Raw genomic sequence first — 22,511 nt, forward strand, 5'->3', positions numbered from 1 at the left:
GCACGCAAGGTCTTGTGCACACCAAAACCCAGGGCAAAAGCAGTGACTACATAGGAGTCATTACCTGCTGGTTTGGAGGGTCTGCTGGGCAGGCAGCAACTGTGGCTCTCTCTGGGATCATAAAAGCCGGTGGCAGACATATCTGGGAGTGTTCATCTACGTGAACTCTTGATAGAGGCAGATATCTTGCTTGGGTCTTTGGCACCAAGACCTGGCCTCTTGCAACAGCCTGTAGGCTCCAGTGCTGGGCTGCATCAGGCCAAAAGACCACCCAGGGCAGGAACACAGCCCCACCCATCATCAGACAGGCTGCCTAAAGACTTCCTGAGCCCACAGCCAGCTCTAGATGTTCCCCTTGACACGGCCCTGCCCCCCACAGGGCCAAGCCCCAGTGGCACCCACCAGTGGTCAGGCACTGGCCCCTCCTACCAGGAAGCCTGCATGAGCCCCTAAACCAGCCTCACCCACCAGAAGCAAGAAAACTATCATCCCACAGCCTGTGGAACTGAGTACACAAACAGGTCAGAAGCTACCCTGGGACCAGCTGGTCCCAGGCCATTGGGTAGCAAGAGGGGAGTGTACTGACATCGGACATCCCCTACAGAGGGCCACTTCTCCAAGACCAAGAAACGTAACTAATCTTCCATATACATAAAAATACAAATAGAAAGTTAACAAAATGAGACAGCAAAGGAATACATTCCAGACGAAGGAACAAGATAAAACCCCAGAAAAACAACTAAATGAAGTGGAGATAGGCAATCTACCCAAGAAAGAGTTCAATATGATGATCGTAAAGATGATCCAAGAACTTGGGAAAAGAATGGATGCACAGAGGAAAAAGCTATAAGAAGTTTTTAACACAAAGTTAGAAAATATAGAGGCAACCAGAGTTGAAGAATACCATAACTTAAATGAAAACTACACTAGAAGGGATCAATGGCAGAATAAATGAGGCAGAAAAGTGAATCAGTGAGCAGGAAAACAAATACTGCCAATATTGTGTTTGATTACAGAATTCATGAAAACCAGTAACTTCTAACATCCTGTCTGGAAAGTGGATATTTAGGCTTCCCCTGTGCATTCATCATGTAGTAGTTTACCTAAAAATATTCATTAGGTACTGAGGATGACAAGACTTAAGTTGCTATTAGCTCTGGAAATAGAATGATTAGTAATTATCTGCAACATCACAGAATTTATATTCAAGTAAAGAAAACTAAGATAGATATGGACATGCATAGCAGAGGCCCTAACACCTCATCTGTTTGGGCAGAGAGATGGGTTAAGAGTAGGCAGCAGGACAGAAAAACCTCCTAGAAGAAGATATAGTTCAGCTGAGAAGTAAAAAAGGAACGGCAGTCCCCAGGTTAAGAGGAATCTAAGAGCATTCTGGGCAGAGAAAATAGCATTGTAAACCTCAAGGTCATGAAATCTTACTACAGGAAAACAAAATTGCACTTCAAATAAACAGCTGTGTTGTTTACCTGGATGTATTAATTGGATATATGCTGTACTCCTTCCTTCTGTATTCTTGGCTAAACAGATAAATGGATGTAGAAAAAATTTACTTTCCACTGCTGTAATATTAAGCCGTGCGATGACTGTACTCCTTCTTTTGTTTAAAGGATTCTGCACGCTGTTCAAAAGAGTAATAAAATTGTATAAATGGCATCAATTATATATACGATAAGCATCCCTGGTTTATCGTTACAGCAGAAATAATCACCAGCCCTAAGCACAGGTATAAGAATCAGGCTGTTAGCAAGGCTAATCTGATATTTCATAGCCCTAAGACCACTGTTAGTAAAAGACTCAGTAGCACAGAGAAATAAAATTAAAATTACCAGCTTCCAAGAAGGAAAATGGGGACATAGGCATTCTGGTCTCCATGGGGCACAAAGAATATATGAAACAAGAGTAGATTGGGACAGATGGGAAAGGGTTTGCAAGTCATGCTAAGAAGTAATAGGGCGCCATCAGAGACCTGAGCAGGGGAGTGCCTGATTTTCGGCCACAATTAATGAGTCTTTTCTAAACTACTTTAAAAATGGAATGCCATGAAGGATATAATTCAGGACAATTACTTCATGGGAATGCTGCAACATTTTTAACTGAATTTAAGAGAAAGCCTTCCAAGTGGTCTGGAATTTGTACCATGATGACATGTATTGTCACCTTCATTGGACAAGATCTTATGAATCCTGCTGAGCTTAGCAAAACTCAATATGGGCAGCAAAGGGTTAAGGACCAATCAATGACCAACTTGATCACTGCCACTAGATTCAACCATAATGGTTATATAACGTATGACATGGAATTTAATACCAAAATGTCTCTATGGCATGTCTGGCTCTTAGCATACTTACTATGTAAACTCTTCCATCATCATAGGTTCATATTCCTTAATTGCTGACCCATTCCACCTCCAGTAGACAAAGTTACTCAACTGGCCGGTAACATTGCAGATCAACTGGAGCCAGGATCCTGCAAAAGAATGTATTTTTAATCATAACATTAATGGACTTTTACCTGATCTATCTAGATTAATAAATGACTGTTGAACAAAAATTTTAAATTATAGGAAAGCAAAAAGAAGAAGAAATTGCCCTTATATCCACCACCGAGAGATAAGCACTATTAGTAACTTTACGTATCTCATTCCTTACCTGTCTGTGCACGTATGCAATTTTTAAAATGGGGTGTCATTGTCTACTATTTGTAATTATTGTACATTGAGAATTTCGGCTCACGTGATTAGCCTTCCAAAATAGGCTATTTCATGGCAGTTTACTATTCCATCATACTGACATACTATGATGAATTCCTTTCCTATTGCTAAACATAATTTGTTTCTAATTTTCCATTATTGTAATTAACATTCCAATGAATGTTCCTGTACATCAACATTGTACATATCCTGAAGTATTACTCTGAATAAAAATCTGGAAAAATTGAGTTAAAAGAGATACGTATTTTTAAAAGCCAAACGCCCTGTCCCAAGGGAGACTATACCAGTCTGCACTCTGTCCAGTAGTGTATGCAAGAGTCATTTATCCCAAAAAGCCCCAGATACCAAGTGTTTTTGGTTAGTCATTGCCAACTGAGAGAAGAAAAAAATTCTAGTTAAATTTTCATCTGCATTTCTTGAGCTCATGGTGAATTAACATGTTTTTCATAAGCTTAGTATTCATTTGCCTTTCTTTTAAGAATTGCTTGTTATGGGCTTCCCTGGTGGCACAGTAGTTAAGAATCCGCCTGCCAATGCAGGGGATGTGGGTTCGAGCCCTGGTCCGGGAAGATCCCACATGCTGCGGAGCAACTAAGCCTGTGCGCCACAACTACTGAGCCTACGCTCTAGAGCCTGCAAGCCACAAGTACTGAAGCCCACGTGCCTAGAGCTGGTGCTCCGCAACAAGAGAAGCCAACGCAGTGAGAAGCCTGTGCACTGCAAGGAAGAGTAGCCCCTGCTCTCTGCAACTAGAGAAAAGCCCACGCGAAGCAACGGAGACCCAACACAGCCAAAAATAAACAAATAGAACAAATAAATTAAAAAAGAATTGCTTGTTGTTCCTAATGGCCATTACTAAACTGCATTCTCATATTATTAACCTTACGATGCATGGAAGCTCATTATTTATCAAGGATAGTAACTCTTTATCATACATGAAAACTACTGCAAATATCTTTCAGAGTTTGTTTTCATTTTGTTATTGTTTATGGAAATTCTTTAGTGTATATATTTTTATTATTTGGCCAAATTTACAATTGTTTTATACTATCTGTTTTCACTATTTTTTTTTTTGTTGAAAAGCTCTCTCTACCATCAAATCAGGAAAATATTCCATGTACTTTTTTCTTTCAGGTATATATGATGTTTGCATTGTTGTGTTGTTTTGACTGTTTTAGTTCTTTAATCTGTCTAGAATATAACTTGGGTATGGTATGAGAGAAAGCTTTAACCTAATGTTTTTATCCAAATAGTTGACTGATAATTCCAGAATCTCTTATTGAATAATAAATCTCTTCCTCACTAATCTGTTATGTAATGTAAGAATTATAAAATAATTATTTGGGACTTTCTAGGTTGATCTGAATGTGTATACTGACGCCAGGGGTACCACACTCTTAATTATTGCAGTTTTAGGGTAAATATTCATATCATTTAGCTTTTCTTCCCTGTATTATCTTAGTAATCTCAGCATTTTATTCTCCCAGGTGAATTTCAGTATCACTTGCCAATTTTTAAACCCATTCATATTTTTATTGGAATTCCATTAAATCTGTAACTTACTGTTGAAAGTCCATACCTTTACAATTTCCAGTTTTTCATATAGGAAAAACACACATCCTTATTACAGTTTTTCTTAAATTTGTGTTTCTCGAGATTGTTTTTATTATTGCTCCCTTTGGAGCTTTTTTGCATTTTTTTAATCCCAGTTGCCTAACTCTCCATGAATTTTTAATACCACAGATATACACTATATCTATTGATTTAGATTTTTTCACCTCCTAAGAACCAATTTTCTCCCCATTGCAGACAACATCCCCCCATCCCTTTAAGAATGTATGCTTTAAATGTCCCAGTTTTTTGAGACTTATAGGTCAGAGTTTGTGGAGTTTTTGTTTGGTTGGTTTTTTCTTCCTTATAAATCCAATATAATTTTTAAAGGTTTTGCTAAGCTATCTTATAGACATCTCTATAGCATTTACTGTTGCAAATAGGATCTCTTTTCCCATTGTTTTCTTGGTTTTTGCTAAATAAGTCTAATATTTTAGAATATTAATTTTATATCTGGCCAATACAATATTTGTAAGTACATAATTACATGATCTGAAAATATTACAGTTCTTTTCTCCCCTACAGTCAGCATGCCTTGGTTCTTTTATCTTTGCATTAGTGGGCACTTCTGGAACATGTTAAGTAAACTGGTTATATGGGCATCTTTGTCTTGTTCTTGACTTCAATGAGAAGGCCTAGACCTGTAGAAGGTTTAACACTATATAGTGTTTCACCATTAAAAATGTTGGTGACGATTGGTTTGAATTGATGTTATTAAGTGCAGAAAGTATCCCTCAATTCCTATTTTTCTAAGTCATTTTACTGGTAATTAATACGAAATCTTATCAAATAAATGCCTGATTATAGGATAAACATATGCCACGGTGATCAGGCCTCTGATCAATGTGATATATTAAAATTATTGTTTCCTAATGTAAACTTATTTTTAGATCTGTAGATCAAATCTAGGCTTTAGAGCTCTGAAGTATACATTCCTCGAGCATGCCTTCTCAACAGGGCAAAACGTGTTTCTTGGCGAGGACAGCAAGAAAAGCTTAGCTATTGCAATGGTTTGTGGCCTTTCAAAGTGCCATAGTGCATATCTGGGTATTAAATATCTGAGAAAGTAAAGAGGATTAGGGAACAAATGGCTTGTTAGGTGCTACAGGGGAGCAATAATGGGGGAAAAAAGGGTTGAAACACTGCTCTGGATTCTATGGGACAATATTTAAAGTTTTCCCATCTTTGTTTACATCTATGAATGTCTTTATATTACTTTCCACCATGAAGAACAACTTGGCCAAGTACAGAATTCAGAGGTCACAAATTTGACCTTCTAATCTCTGTACAATTGTTCTTTGTCTTCACGCAGTTACTATTACAGAATTCTATATGCCAGCCTGATTTTTGATCCTCTGATACAAAAAAATCTGTTTTTATGTTTGGACCAGTGGTTTCCAACAGAACTTTCAGCCTTGGCAAAAATGTTCTATGGTTGTGCTGTCTCATACGTAGTCACTAATCACATGTCGCTCTTCAGCCCTTGACTCAGGGACTAATTTTTAATTAAACTAAATTAATTAATTTAAATTTACATGTAGGTAGCCACACATGCCTCGTGGCTATCGTATTGCATAGCTTAGATCTGAATGCTTATCATGTTACATCTTTATTCTTGAAATGAACATTATCACTAACTTGGAAAAATAATTTTCTAGAATAACTGTCTTTTTGGCCTGTAGTCCTACTCTTCTACCTAAAAGCTTAACTCTGATCATAAGAAATCCATCCTGCACCAAATAAATTACATTTCTTATTCCTAGGCCTATTGAACTTGGTCTTTGTTTTTCTTTTTTTTTTTTTTAAGATTTTTTTTTGATGTGGACCACTTTTAAAGTCTATTGAAGTTGCTTCTGTTTTATGTTTTGGTTTTCTGGCTGCGAGGCATGTAGGATCTTAGTTCCCCAACCCGGGATCGAACCCGCACCCCCTGCATTAGAAGGCGAAGTCTTAACCACTGGACTGCCAGGGAAGTCCCTGAACTTGGTCTTCGGCTGATGCCTTCATGAGTAATAAGTGTCCATAGGAAAGTAAGGGTAGGCCAATCACACATGGCTAGATGTTTGTTTGCCATAAGAGGCAAGAAATCCAAAGAAAAACATTTAAGACATAATCTGTGCCACTTTCCCTCTAACTTTAGATATATCCACTAAACAGCTTAGGTTGTGTGCAGTAAAGGTACAGTTTATCTTAATCTCGAGTTCAAAAAATACTGATTTCAGCATATCCTGATTGTAGCCCACTTACCCAAGACCACTTCTATCGTCTCATTAGCTGGACTCACGATCTCAGGTCTCTTGTTCCTGGATTTCACTGAAAGAAAAACATCCATAAGGTCTCTTATAGACCAGAATCTCAAGTGATGACCACACTTGGCAAAATATACCAACAATATACTACAAGGCATCTGCCTGATATTCCCTCTACTGGCCAAAGCATATATAGCAGGAGACAGAAGGCCAGAGGTGAAGGTAGGAGGCTGACACAGAGACCACAGCAAAACTCACAGAGTTGGCCCTTCTGAACCCAGAGTTTGGTGCTGCAAAAAAAAAACACACATCACCCGGCCCTGGGTCTCCAGACAAGTGCCCCTCTTCATGCAACTCAGGAAAAACGAGTCGTTGTGGAAAGGGACTTCCCTGGATGGAGCATTATTAATTAACCAGAAGGCCATCTATTGCTAGACCTGCTTGTATTAGTAATTTTCACAATGACCCAAGAGTGAAAGCCACAATTATTGAAGAACGCCAAACATTTTGGCATAATTCATTAAAATAAGCAGAAAAATACTAAGGAGCTCCAGAAATTAATCTGACTTTTATTTACAAGATGATTGGCTTCAAGAGTTGATCTGGGGGCCAAGCCTGAGAAACTATGAATTTGAATGCCCAGTATTCATTCTGCCACAGTCAAAAAAAAAAAAAAAAAAGTTAGCTCCATCAGGGCAGGATACTGTCTCCTTTGTTCCCTAATGTATACCTAGAACAGTGCCTGAAACATAGTAGATGCCCAATAAATATTTATAAATCCACCTTTAGAAGAAAACAAAACAAAATACAACCTCACATCTGATTAAGTATATTATTTCTACGTAAGGGATCAGAAAGGATGGCAGAAAGTATTTAAAGCCCATTTGACCTATTTTTGAAATTCTGTAGTGCCCTGTTTTCCCTAAAATGTGGTCTGCTGGTCTGGTTGCAGTATCCCAAGAAAAACAAATCAGAGCTACACAATGACCAGAGAGGGCCTGCTCAGGAACTCAGGATGCTTGTGATCCAAGGACTCCTGAAATGTACGAGTCACTGATGCTTGTGGGATGTAGGGGAGGAATTGATTCTGAGACAATAAAATTAACCTTTGGAAAAAAAATGAATTATTGTAGAATTGAGAAAACATAGCTCTCTGAAAAGTGATCATAATCTGGGTTTACCTGGGATAGTCCCTGTTTATGCCTGTTGTTCCAGAGTAATTACTGATAGAGACTGCTTTGACTTTCAAAGTCCTGGTTAAACTAACTCTATTCTTATCTTACTGAAAGCTTAGAAAACCCTGGTATTTACAGAAAGGTTGAGCATTCTGCCCATCCCCGGGTAACTTGTAGGAGTGCCTTGGTTTTATTTTGTTGTAGTTTTTAATATGAAATATGGTTAATAGAAGCCTCAGGAAAACTAACAAGAATAATCATCATGCACCTACTCATTTCTCATCTGTTTGGCCCCAGGCACAGGACCACAAGCTGAGCACACTTGATCTCTCACTTTTGCAAGAAGCTTGGAAGCTTGACTTTTCTTACAGAGGAGGAAACAGCCTTAGAGAAGTTAAGTGACTGGACTAACAGAGATCTAACAAGAGTGTAACTTGTTCCAAAGTTCATTAGCATCCATCCATCACGCCAATGACTGCTAGACACTCAGACTGCCCAAGTGAGGGATCTCAGAACTGTCATTCCTCCAATGCTTCTCCAGAGAACCCTCTAGAGAAGCAGCTCTAGCCAGGCCAAAGAACGTGCCTCCTAGTTCAGCTGGAACACATAGCTCATCCTTGTCTGTTTGATCAGCACTGCCTCTGAAGTAGGAATGAGAAACACATACATAGCACGTAACAACAAAATCTTAACTAAAGCCAGGTGACCTCTGGCAAGTCATCAAGCTTCTCTTGGATTTAGTCCCTCCATAGACAATGAAGGTGATATTAGAGTTATGGTCTCTGGGCCTTCCTGGATTTAAAATCCTAGGATTGGAGCTCTGACTCACCTAGAGTAATGAGTTCTATCACCCGGCTGACACGATACTGCTTTCCCAAGTGTGTGTAGGATGCATGACACGTATAGTGCCCATTATGCACCGTAGTCACATTCGTGATGATGAGTTTATTTGCTATTCCAACAAAGTTTATATTGTCAAGAAGTAGAGGTTTGCAATCCTAGACAGAGGGAGAGGAAGAAGTATTGAAAACCAATTATTCATATTTATATTTGTACGTATAGGAATAGAAAGGTTCCTTGCATACAAGTTTTAATATTGCATTTTTTTGCAAAGTCATAATTACATTCCCAGGACTTACATTTTTATGCCTATGAGGCTTGCACTTTGAAGACAAGTGAAGACAAACTTACTTTGCAAGAGAAACACATTTGAGGAAAGAATGCTAACACTATAGTTGCTTAGTAATGCTATACTTCCATTCTTCACTGATATTATTTATTTTGTATTTTTTAACCTCTACAAGATGATTCTCCATGTAAGCTTCAAGAAGCCGGGTAGATCAAAGATACCAGAATATGATGTATTCCATGGAGTGCTGGCCAATCGCCTTTCAGACAGTTAGAGAAACCACTAGGTAATCCAAGGACCACTTAATGTTTGTAATAAAACACAAAATAATATACTTTGTAACAAATAGTTATTTCTTAAAAACCCTAAATTTATAATCATCCTTATCTTTAAACATCTTTTATGCCTACTATACTTTTCTCAACTCTACCTTATTAAACAAAAATGACATATTTTTAGTTAAGCTGCAAATTAAATGTGTACAGTCTTAAAACCTTTTAAAAACATCCTATTAAATTTCACCACTCAAAAGCAAAATAATATGCCAAATGAAAAAGTGCTTTGCAGATTCATCCTATTGTCTGTGATAGAAAACTATTTTATTTGCTAGGTGAGTAGAATGCCATATGTAATATAAAATTACCTTATACCACTGTATTTGGGGTAACTCATTGTTTTCATCTTTGAAAAAATCCAAATAAGGACATACAAGTTGTCCATCTCCTGGAATCAGTAGTCTCTGTGTAAATACGGCTTGTGAATTGTAACACAAGTTAGGCTCATGCTGTACAAACTCTGCAGCTATTTTAGTTTTGAGGCAGTAAGTTGAATTGCTAAAATAAATCAAAATAGGTTTATTAAAATATTTTTCTGTCCTTAACTATTGCAGGTACATACAACACATGTTTGTAACATATTAATTCCTTTCTTACCTCACTGCACAGTAGTAATATCCTGAATCCTCTACTTCAGCAGGAACAAACCAAAGTTTATCTTTGTGCTGATGAATCCTGGAGTCTCTTTCCGTAGATACAGGTGTCTTGCCGTCATTTTTATACCAAATTATAGGGCCTTTGTGCTCACTTAGGATGAGAGGACATGAACGAGCATCAATTTCATGTGCAGACGAAACTAAAATAACTTCCTCTTCACGTTCCTCACATTTATCTTTAAAAGGGAGAAAGGGAAAGTCATTTCTATAAGAAATTTGTCAACGTTTCTTAATGTAATATCTAAGTATAAACACACCAATTATTAAATACATTAATTTGTGTTATACATGACAGTGTTAGTAGCCTTATGATTAAGGGAATCATCTTGGAAGTCTAAAAGATTTCTAGCCAAATCCAGGATGTCACTTACTACTTGTATCCTTGAGCAAGTTATTTAACTTCTCTCCTCCCCTCTTTACTCAGCTAAAAATTGGGGATAAGGTAGCAGGAAAAGATGGCTGCTTCAGTAAAAAGATGGAATAACCGTCATTTACCCTCCCACCTGAACAACTAAAAAATGCACAAAGTATATGAAATAACAATGTTCAAGACATCGAACATCAGGGAATGAAGGACACAAAGGAGGCAAGCCCTAGGGTTTTCCCAAATTACTGTGTAGAGAGTGATTCTAGGCCATGACATTGCTGGGAGGAAATGCAGGCAAAACCCAGTGTTCTCTCTTGAGTTGAGGAGATGGAACAGGGAATCCAGGTAAACCAAGAGAGTGGAGGGCAGAGTACCAAAGAGATTACAGCTCTACACAGAGAGTAAGCAAGCTTTGGAGGTCTGCAGAATCTCCCTCAAGTTTTCAGCTGAGTATCGATTAGCAGAAGCATGAAAGAAAGCTACCCAAGGCCAGAGTGAAAATTGCCAAAAGAATTAGAGTGGATAATACCCGGAGCACACACATGCTGGGAATAGTGGCTGTTCTCAACAGCCAGAATGGACAATCTTATCAGTCATGGGGCATCAGGTAGAGAATCCAGAAGGGTTTTGTCTCAGTAGATGGAGCAAGTTAGGCCTAGAATAAACCTTGTTCTGCTCCTGACTTACAAAGCTTAAAAGCAAGACCTAAAAGGATCAACTATTTCCAAGTAACACCCTTGTAAAAGAACAAAGCTCAAGAACATTTTTAGTAATAAAAAAATATCCAATGCCCAACATGGTAAAATCTACAATATCTAGCATCCAATCAAAGATTACTAGGCATGCAAAGAGACAGCATAATAAAACCAATATAAAGAGAAAAAAAATCAGTCATATCAAAACTGACCCATAAATGACACAGATAATAGAATAGATGGAAAAAATTAAAAGTTATTATCACTGTGTTCCACTTGTTCAAGGGGCCAGATCAAGCATGTTGAGTAGAGAAATGAAAGAGATTATTTTTAAAAACCTAAATCAAACCCCTAGAGATGAAAACTACAATGTTGACTTTAAGAAAAAAATGGATGTGATTAATGGCAGATTTGACACTGCAGGAAGAAAAGCTTAGTGAACTCCAAGATATAGCATTAGAAACTCTTCAAAACTAAACACAGAGAGAAAAATAACAGAATGAAATAAACAGGATTCTAGTTAGCTGCAGGACAACTTCAATACATGTAATAAGAATCCCTGAAGAACAGGAGAGATGGGTTGAACAGGAAAAATATTTGAAGAAATACAAGTTGAAATTTTTCACGGTTTTATGAAAATGATGTAGTCACAGACCCCAAAATCACAATAAACCCCAAGCATAAGAAGCACGAAGAAAAGCACACCAAACAAAGACAAAAATGATGTAGCTTTCTTGCCAGAAACAATACAAGCCAGAAGAGGGCAGAATAAAGATAAGTACTAAAAGAAAAAAATCATCTACCTAGAATTCTATATCCAGGGAAAGTACCTTTCAGAAATAGAGGCAAAATAAAGACCTTTTCATATTTATAAAAGCTATAAAAATTATCACCAATACACCTGTACTGCCAAAAAACGTAAGGAAGTCCTAATAGAAAGAAAGAAAATAGTATCAGATGAAAAATGAATCTACATAAAGGAATAAATAGCACCAGAAATGTTTACTACATGGGTAATCATAATTTTTCTTATTATTTAAATCTCTTTAAATACAATCGAATGTTTAAAGCAAAAATAATGTATTTTGAGATTTATAACACATAAAGAAGTAAAATGTATGGAAACAATAAGGCAAAGTTCAGGAAGGGAGAAGCGGATATATACTGTTTTAAGTTTTTTATACTATTTGTGAATTGGTATAGTATCACCTGAAGGTAAACAGTGATAAGTCATAGATGGATACCATAAGCACTAGAGTAGTTATTTTTTAAGTTATTAATATAAGCCAACCCAGAAGACAAAATAAATCATGAAAATTCTCAATTAATCCAAAAGGCAGCAAAAAAGAGAAAACACGTAACAAAGAATTAATGGTACAAGGTGAAAATAAAACAAGATCCTAAAATAAAACCCAAACATATTAACAATCATATTATATTTTTTTCATGGTCTAAACAACCCAGTTGAAAGGCAGAGATAGTCAGACTGGATAAAGAAAGAAGGATCCAACTATATGCTAACATACACACGAACTCACACATAAACACACTTTAAGTGTAAAGACACAAATATGTTAAAAGTAAAAACAGGGGGAGGGGAGAGAAATATTTTAACACTAATCAAAAGAAAGTTTGAATGTTTATTATTATCAGTCAAAGTAGATTTTACAGTGAAAAATATTAACAGGGATTAAAAAGAGTCATGTAATTATGATAAAGGAGTAATTTGTCAAGAGGTACATAGTAATCCTAGACATTTACTCACCTACTGACAGGGCTTCAAAATACATGACAATACATGAAGCAAAAACTGATAGAATTGCAAAAAGAAATAGAGAAACCCACAATTATAGTCTGAGATTTCAACAATCTCCTCATAATAATTGGTAGAACAAGTACAACAATTAGACAGAAAATCAGTAATGATATAGAAGATTTGAACAACACTATCAACCAATTTGGCATAATCAATATTTACAAAAAATCCCACCCAACAACAGCAGAATACACATTCTTTTTAACTGCACACAAAAGAACTTACCAAGATATACCATATTCTTGCTCATAACCCAATAGTCAACAAATTTAAAAGAATTCAAAGTATGTTCTCTGGTGACAATGAAATTAAATTAGAAATCAGTAACAGAAAAATATCTAGTAATTCACCCATGTATTTAAAAGCTGAAAAAAAAAGAAAAACAACCAACCAACCAACAAACAAAAAAATCACCCATGCATCAAAGAAGAAATAAAGGGGACTTCCCTGATGGCACAGCAGTTGAGAATCTGCCTGCCAATGCAGGGGACACAGGTTCGAGCCCTGGTCTGGGAAGATACCACATGCCTCGGGGCAGCTAAGCCCATGCGCCACAACTACTGAACCTGTGCTCTAGAGCCTGTGAGCCACAACTACTGAGCCCACGTACCACAACTACTGAAGCCCGCATGCCTAAATCCTGTGCTCCGCAACACGAGAAGCCACTGCAATGAGAAGCCCGCGCACCACAGTGAAGAGTAGTCCTCGCTCGCCACAACTAGAGAAAGCCCAAGCACAGCAACGAAGACCCAACGCAGCCAAAAATAAATAAATTAATCAATTTAAAGAAAAATGAAGAAGAAATAAAGGAGGAGATTAGGAGATAAGTCTTTTGACCTGAATGATAAAGAAAACACAACATATCAAAACGTATGGCATGAAAAGGAAACAATACTTAGAGGGAAACTGATAGCACTAAATGTCTGTATAAGAAAAAAAGATCTCAAATTATGACTTCGGATTCCATTTAAGAAATTAGAAACAAAATTACACCCTAAGTAAGCAGAGGATAGTAAGAGATCCAGGAGAAAAATCAATGAAATGGAAAACAAAAACAACAGAGAAAAAAAATCAAAGATACCAAAAGCTAGTTCTTTCAGAAAAATCAATAAAATGGATAAGTCTCCTGCCAGACTGATCAGGAAAAAAAGAGAGGTGACATCTCTCATTAAAATGATTTTAAAAGAGTAATGAGGAAATATTATGAACAGCCTAATGCCAATAAATTCAACAACTTAAATGAAATGGGCAAATTCCTTGAAAGTACAGACTATAAAATCTGCCTGAAGAAGAAATAGATAACCTGAATAGCCCTACAGATATTAAAGAAACGGAAAGTGTAGTTAAAAACCTCCCAACAACAAAAAAAATTTCAGGCCTAGATGGCTTCACTGGTGTATTCATAGAAGGACCAACACCAATTTTACACACACTCTTCCAGAAAATTGAAGTCAGTAACACTTCCCAATTCACTCTATGAGGTCAGTATCATTCTAATTCCAAAACCAAACAAAGACATTCCAAGGAAAGAAAACCACAAAACAGTCTTCATCATGAACACAGATGCAAAATTTCTTTAAAATATCTTAGCAAATTGAATGCTACAATATATCAAAAAAGGACAATGCATTATGATGTACACAACATCCAAAAAAAAAACAACAAAACAAAACTAGGAATAGAAGGGAACTTCCTAAAGCTAATAAAGGACAGCTATAAAAACCTTACAGCTATCATATACAAGATTAGAAACAAGGTAAGAATGTCCACTCTAACCACTTCTATTCAACATTGTATTGGAAGATCTAATTAGTGCATTAAGGCAAGAAAAAGAAATGGCATACGGATTGAAGAGAAAAGTAAAATGTCTTTATTTGCAGACAACATGATTATCTATACAGAATATGCTATGAAATCTACCGAAGACCTAGAGGGTTTGTAAGTTGTAGGATACAATATGAATATGCAAATTTGAATGTGTTTATATATTACCAAAGAACAATTAGAAACTGGATTTTTTTAAATGCCTTTTACAATAGCATCAAGATATGAATAATTTAGGATAAATGTGACAAAAGATGCATCAGACTGATCCAATGAAAATTACAAAATAAATTTATTTAAATAAATTTTAAGAGATCTAAAAAAATGAAGACGTCTATACTTTGTTCATTGATCAGAAGGCTTGACATTGTTGAGCTGCCCAGTTCTCTCCAAACCAATTAATAGTCAATTCAATATTATCTTGATTGTGATGATGGTTTCAGGGGTGGATATGTATGTCAACACATCAAATTGTATACCTTAAACATGTGTGGTTTATTGTATGTCTATTATAACCTCAATAAAGCTATTTTAAAACAGAATGGAAATAAAAGTGGCTAGGCACTCAGCAAGGTACCTGCACAGATGGAGGACTGGTAAGTATTTAGCTCCTAGGAGTAACAGTAGTAACAATAACAGTGATAAAAGAGTAAACCTTAAGGTCTCAGCTCAACACACTCTCCTATTTATCTGGGAGATAAAAACTCCAGAGAAACTCCACTCCATCAAAACTGTTCTGATCAAAGTCACCTATGACTTTTAAGTTGCTAAATCAAATCGACAACTCTCGGACGTCATCTTACTTAGCACATCCGCATTGGACACGTGTTATTCTCATCCTTGAAACACGTTCTTCACTTGGCTTTCAGGACATTTGTCTGGTTCTCCTCCTACATTTCAGGCCAGTCTTTCACTGGTTCTTGGATGAATGGAAGCCTAACCACCCATCCCTGGAGGGCTGCAGGGTTCACTCCTTGAAGTTCTGTTGTTTTCTAACCACACTCGCTCCCCAGGTAGACCCATCTAGTCTCGGTTCTAATAGCAGCTGCTTGCCAAGGTCTCCAATTTTGTACTTCCAACCCCTGGCTCCAGACTGCTTAGTCAACATCTCTATTTAGCCATCTAATGGACAGCTAACTTTAACATGTCCAGTCTGAACACGTGACCTTCCCCCCTCCCATCAACGGCAACTCCACTTTGCATGTGCTTGGGCTGAAACCCTTAGTCATCCTTGATTCTTCTCTGTTTCTCACACCCACATCCAATCTGTCTGCAAATCCTGCTGGCTCTGTCCTCAAAGTATATCCAAACTCTGACGACTCACTTCTCCTTGTCACCCTTGAATAAGTTACCATCATAGCTTGCCTGGATTGCCGTAATGGCCTCCTAACTGGGCCTCTCTGTTTCTCCCTTTGCCTCCCTATGATCTGTTCACAGTATAAGAACCAGAATGAGCCTTTAAAATATGGAAATTCCCTGGCAGTCCAGTGGTTAGGACTGTGCACTTTCACTGCTGAGGGCCCTGGTTCGATCCCTGGTTGGGGAACTAAGATCCCACAAGCCGCATGGCGTGGCCAAAAAAAAAGAAAGAAAAGTTAGATCACCTCTCTGGTTTTAAACAGGGAACCTACACAGTCTTCCCACCTCAGAGTACAAGCCAAGATCCTTAGAAAGGTCTACAAGGTTCTCTACACAGTCAACCCTCCACTGCCCCCCATTACCTGAATGACCTCACCCCATATCACATCCCTCAGCACTCCCTCTGCTCCAGCCACAGCAGATTTCAGCCCCTGGAACATGCCAGTACTCCTGGCCTCAGGGCCTTGGCACATGCTGCCTAGAATATTCCCCCACCCCCAACCTGATCTCTATATAGCTCCCTCCTCCCGCTCCTTCAGGTTCAACTCAAGAGTCAACTTCTCAGTGAGGCCTTTTCTGGCCACACTATCAAAAAAATTTAACCTTCTGCCTACCCCAATCCTCAAAGTGTATACCTTCCTTTTCTGCTTCTTTTCCTCTCCACACTTACTGCCATATGACATAATATATATTTACTTATGTAATGTATTGTCTCTCTCCCCTACTGGAATGTAAACCCCAGGCAGATATTTCTGTCTGGATTATTCACCACTGTAGCCCCAGCAGCTAGTGCCTGGCACACGGCCGGAGCTAAATGCGTTTGCAGCAAGAGAGGAGAGGGGAAGAGAAAGAATGAATAAATGGAGAAAACAAAGAACTGCCAGCTGTGGTTCATAAAGACTACATTTAACACCTCTTCTGAATGAAAGCCAGGATTTCCCATAGTACACTCTTCAAGCAGCAACAAAGTGGGAAGAGGCCTAGACTAGACATTGGTGATGTGGATTATAGCTTTTGCTCTGAAACTAGCTGCATGACCTTGGGCTCTTAACCTCACTGGGCTTCAGTTTCCCAATGTATAAATGAGAGAATGAAAAGTAAAGATCTTGAAAGGACATCCAGCAATACAGTTCTGTGACTTGGGCGTCCACAGACACATGTAAGAAAAATGACTCCGTTAAGCAAGGTACTTCATGTATTCTAAATAACAGATTTTCTTAGCAGACAGGGACACAAGGAAATGCTTAACTCACCAGCCTCCAGAGAAGAAGTCAGTAGAGCTATGAAACAAACAAGCCTGAATAATACTTTCATATTCTCCTGGAGAAACAGAGGAATGAAAGAAAAATTTTAAACAGGGAACCTACACAGTTACTATTCCCAAAAACATGTCTAAAACTACATACATGGACTCCCCTCCCCCCGGTCCCACCCTTACCCGCAAGTCACACTGATGGGTTAGTCTCCCTACATCATTTATGTGATCATGCTTCTGGATGCAAACTGGGGAAAAGGGGAATGAAGATTTTTAACAGAACTGGGGACAAACTCACACAACTTAAGATTAACAAAACTTCCATCATCTGTTCCAACGTTCATTTCCATTTAAATTTCCCCCAAATCTAATCTATGCTACACCCAAAATAGACTACCCACTAGACCCTAAACCATCTTGCCTCTACTTACATGGATGTGTTCCCCACCTGGAATGTACCCACTGCCAGGACCCACTTGCAAAGTCTCCCCACACTTCCAGATCCCGCTAAAGCTCACACCTTCACTTTATAAGGTAAGACACTAAACCGTTTGTACGAAATGGTATGTAGCTGCATAGAAATGCACCAGAAAGACTAAAAGAAATAATAACAATATATCAAAATTGGGTTGCTTCTTCTGGTTGGTTGGTTTGCCCCTTCTCTGGGGCTTGCTGGGGCTTTTTATCTAAAATTTCTATAATAAGCATATATTAATCTTATCACAAAGAAAAACAAAAATATAAACAAAACCTCCACAGCTCCCCTGAGTGGTTTAGAAGTGACACTAATGTAGCAGCAGCTACAACAGGTATTGATCAGCCACAGGGCTACATATTAAGCTGAGGTCCTGGTAACCTAGCATTTCAATTTCCTAACACTCTGTCCGTCTACTAGGCAGGGGGCGTAATCAGATTAGGCACTTGACTGATGCTGGAAGGAAAGCACGCCCATGGCCTTATCCATAAAACATCCCTAAAATAATATCAATTGAAAAAGGAAAAAAACACTCCATTTTGCCTACCTTTCTAAACTTCTCAAGCCCAAATTAAGTTAATGTTCAGTACGGCCCCCTTTACCTTTTTGAACGTTCCTGTTCAGTGCTCCTGAAGGGGGACCTTACAACTACATGCAATAAATTCCAATCTCGTGCTTCCAATGAACTTATGCACAAGTCTATTCAACAATCTATGAATTCCTAATATTCCACAGGCCTCAAACCAAACTCATTCTCCCCACCAGCCATGCTCCCCACCTTAGTGACAGGCACAGCACTGCCACACTCCCACCCACCCAACGAGAGACCCGGGCTCAGTGACCCCGACACCCGCCATCTCCAGAGCTGTTCTCACCAGCCCTAAACAGTCCGGCTCCGGAGATCACCAAACCAGCCCGGTTCACTCATACCCACTGCTGATGCCTCTTTAGCTCAACAATCACCGGCTCCTTCCTGGATTAATTATGCCAACTAGCTCCTTATCAGTCTCTCTGCCTATGGACTTACTGCTTCTATTCAATCCAGGGATCTTACAAACTCATAGTTACCAAGTGATCGGTTCAAAGCGCCTTCACCGGCTCCCCAGTGCACCCCAAACAGTCCGCACCCTTCAGCAAAGCACACAGGTCCTCTGTGCTGAGGCTCTGACTCCCTCCAGACTCAACCCTCCGCCCTTCTCTCCCCCTGCCCAGTCCATACGTCAGCCTTCACCTTGCCCGGTTCTCCAACCTCAGAGCCCTTGCCTTTGCTATTCCCTCCACCCTTCACCTGGTGGTGAAGGTACCTCCCCACCCATCAGGTCTCAGCCGGGGTCACCCTCCTCCCACCAGCTCCAGGGAGCCCCCAGAACCCTTGCCTGGCCAGACCGTCTTTCTCTGGGCCCCTGCAGCAACCTGTGTGAATGCCTTAGCACTTTTCACTGCAGTTACCCCAGGAAAGGGAGCCTCATGGGGGCAGGAACCACGACCCGCTTATCACTGCACCCACAGCTTCCAGCGCTGTGCTGGGAACTCAGAAGCCCTTGATGAGTGCTCATAGAATGAGCGAAAAAATGAACTAAAGAAATAGCTATCCCCTCTACCCGACCTCGGGGGCAATGTCCAGGGCAGACCGCATAACTTCATGCTTCAAAAAAAGCTGTCCTTTTCATTTTACAGAAGATGAAATTTGCCTGTATTCTTTTCTGTAGCCGTAAGTTAACTGCAAACACAAAATATTTTAACTAAGACATCACGAACCCAGATTCTAATAACATGCAATCATTTGAATATTAGCTGGACAATGTTCTACTTAGGAAGTGGTATTAAAAGGTATAAAAAAAGGGACAATGTGCTTTTTAAATGCAGGCATACCTCGTTTTACTGCGCTTCGCTTAACTGCACTTTGCAAATACTGTGTTTTCTAACAAATGGAAGACTTGTGGCAGCCCTGCATCGAGCAGGTCTATCGGCACCATTTTTCCAACAGCGCCCGCTCGCTTCATGTCTCTGTGTCACATTTTGGTAATTCTCACAGTATTTCAAACTTTTTCCTTACTATTATGTTTGCGTTCATCTGTGATGAGGGGTCTTTGATGTTACGGCTGTAATTTGTTTTGGGGGCACCACGAACCACAACCATATGAGACAGCAAACATAATTGATAAATACTGTGTGTGTTCTGACTGCTCTACCATCTGGCTGTCCCCCTCAACTCTCTCCTTGGGCCTCCCTAGTCCCTGAGACACAACAATATTGAAATCAGGCCAACTAATAACCCTACAATGGCCTCTAAGTGTCCAAGCAAAAGGAAGAGTCAATCAATGTGGCAAATTTCAGTGTGGTCTTATTTTGAGATTGCCGTGGCCACCTTGACCTTCAGCAACACCCCCCCCGAGCGGTCAGCAACCACCAACCTCCAGGCCAGACCCTCCACCAGCACAAAGATGATGACTTCACTGAAGGCTCAGATGACGGTGAGCATGTTTTAGCAATAAAATATTTTTTTAGTGAAGGTATGTACCTTGCTTTCTTGGACATAACGTTATTGTTCATTTAATACACCGCAGTATAGTGTAAACATAACTTTTATATGCACTGGGAAACAAAAATTTCGTGTGACTCACTTTATTGCGATATAAGCTTTATTGTGGTGATCTGGAACCAAAACCACAATATCTCCAAGGTGTGCCTGCAAATGCAGGGAAAAAGAAGGCAATCTAAGCGTGAGAGACACCCCCATTCGCATTCTCCTCAGTTTACCCCCAGCATGAGGACAGTAATCCCTGTACCTGATTCAAGCCTTGAAACCTGTCTCAGAGCCATGAGACCACATTCCGTTAGTATCCTGTAATTCTGACATTTTACTCACATAAATTAGCCTTGCTCCCAAATTAGTCTAGATTAAGAGTATTATTATCATATTTACCTTGAACCTGTATTCAGATTATTAAATAAGATAGGAGGCTTTGACGTCTTGCAGTCTGGCTTATTAACTATTTCTGTAACCCTGAGGAACTGTGTTCTAAATTTCCAGGATAGAAGGAAGTAAATAAAGGGTTAAAACATTTCCCAATTACCTGTTCCAGGCCAATCCATTACTCACATTAATTTATTAAAGACACCACAAAATCAACTGAACTCTGCCAGGTGTTAGTTCATTTAGTCACAAGCTCTGGCTTGTTCGATGAGTGGGCAGGGGAGAAGACAAGGAAGGTGCCAGGCTAAATTCATACAGAGTGTGTCTGGAGACATAATTCCAAATTAATTGTGGGCAAACAACGTTTAATAATTGCAAGTCCAAGGACAGTGTGATCTTGGACACACTCCTCCTGAGCCTCAGTTTCCTCGTCTGCACAGTTGGCAATGAGCTGGATGACTTCAGACCCCTTCCTATCTAATAGTCCATAAAATGCAGGAGCCTGGCCCCAGGGGTCCAGGTTTTACTTCGCCTGCCCTGGAACTGCTCTGGGAAAAAGCAGGGCGGTGAGAGAAGCCCCTGCCCCTCAGTAGGGGACCTTCTGAATCCCTGTCAGTCTCCAGGATCCTAGGGCAAGGGGGTCGGCTCCAGGCCACGGGATGGGGGTTAAGAGTTCCATGACTGCAGACAGTGTAGAGGAAGCAGGTAAAGACGTACCATCTAAGGCCAAACTAAACAAAAAAATGAACAAAAACCCCCGTATGTCCCCAAACAATACAAAATTCCAAGGGTGAAGCCAAATCTGACTAGCCTTCACCCTGCTAGTCCTTGAAAGGCTGGCCAAATCAGAAAATCCCTCAACAACATTTGCGTTCTGCTGTATACCAGCATACACAGCCTGTATACCAGGCTGTATATGCTAGTGCCAGGGACAAAAATAATTTTAAAAATTCAAAATAAATAAAGTGAAATATAAAACAAGAACCTGCTCTTCAAGATGGTCACAATTTAGCCGTCAGCCACGTGTGATCACGCAATACATCCCACATACCCACCACTGGCACACTGGATAAAAGTTCAGCCTCTGTGTCGCAGTTCCCCCTTTGGACAAAATGGGGATGACGATAACAGTGTTTGTCCTTGAAGGCTGTTGTGGGGACTCAGTGAGTTGTCACACATGAAGGGTTTAGAACATTGTCTGGCAAATGGTCACACTCTGAATTAGTTATTATACGTCACCCCATGCTCTGATGACAGATGTAAGTTTTGGTAAAATGTTCTCAGATATCCATTCATTTCTTTATTCATTTGCTGCCAAATCAACAACTGTATATGGAAGAGCTACTACATGCCTGTGTGTACACTTGGTCCTGGGAACAAAACTAGGAATAATGACCCAGGGGCTCGAGGAGCTCACCAGCCAGCAGGGAGAGTGGACATGTCTGCGGAGTTACACCACAATGCGGGACTGACTGTCCATGGGGAGAGAGATGCCCCGGGTAGGAGGGGAGACAGGGCCTAACGCGCCCTGAAGGAGGGCTTCTGGACCAGGTGAGCCTCACGGTGGGGAGAGCATGGGAGAGATTCATCATGTTCCGGAGCATAAGTCAAAGGTGAGGCGCTGGGACTTCCCTGGCGGTCCAGTGGTTAAGACTCCGCGCTTCCACTGCAGGGAGCGCAGGTTCAATCCCTGGTCGGGGAACCAAGATCCCACGTGCCGTGCTGGGTGCGGCCAAAAAAAAAAGGTGAGGTGCCAAGAGGCAAAGCTGGAGAGATGGAAAGTGCCCAGGACACGAAGAGCCTTGCTGAGCAACTGGGACTGCCATTTGTAGGTGGCAAAACAATCACTTAATGGTTTTAAGCCACAGAGTGGTATACGATCAGATTTTCATTTTTTAAGGAAATTTTGGCAGCCAT

The 22,511-nt window shown here is 39.7% G+C and overlaps 1 protein-coding gene across 14 annotated transcripts in view; it reads right to left on the reverse strand.

Moving 5' to 3' along the window:
* The window catches only part of IL1R1 (interleukin 1 receptor type 1), a 100,647-nt gene that overhangs the window by 11,176 nt on the left and 66,960 nt on the right, over positions 1-22,511 (reverse strand). For 5 of the 14 annotated variants that reach the window (XM_036873120.1, XM_036873108.1, XM_036873106.1 and 2 more), the window contains exons 3-10: positions 17,386-17,450; positions 17,201-17,267; positions 9,828-10,062; positions 9,539-9,728; positions 8,596-8,764; positions 6,590-6,655; positions 2,370-2,487; positions 1,488-1,639 (exon numbers count right to left, since the gene is read on the reverse strand). In XM_036873120.1, the coding sequence (XP_036729015.1) occupies positions 1,488-1,639; positions 2,370-2,487; positions 6,590-6,655; positions 8,596-8,764; positions 9,539-9,728; positions 9,828-10,062; positions 17,201-17,261 (991 nt within the window). In that variant the 5' untranslated portion in view covers positions 17,262-17,267; positions 17,386-17,450. Of the gene's footprint in view, positions 1-1,487; positions 1,640-2,369; positions 2,488-6,589; positions 6,656-8,595; positions 8,765-9,538; positions 9,729-9,827; positions 10,063-17,200; positions 17,268-17,385; positions 17,451-19,283; positions 19,398-20,301; positions 20,320-20,603; positions 20,708-22,511 lie in introns of those variants that run through there. The other 9 variants (XM_036873110.1, XM_036873111.1, XM_036873117.1 and 6 more) reach the window with 8 other exon arrangements.

Source organism: Balaenoptera musculus, chromosome 13, assembly GCF_009873245.2.
Source record: "Balaenoptera musculus isolate JJ_BM4_2016_0621 chromosome 13, mBalMus1.pri.v3, whole genome shotgun sequence".
NCBI lineage: Eukaryota > Metazoa > Chordata > Mammalia > Artiodactyla > Balaenopteridae > Balaenoptera > Balaenoptera musculus.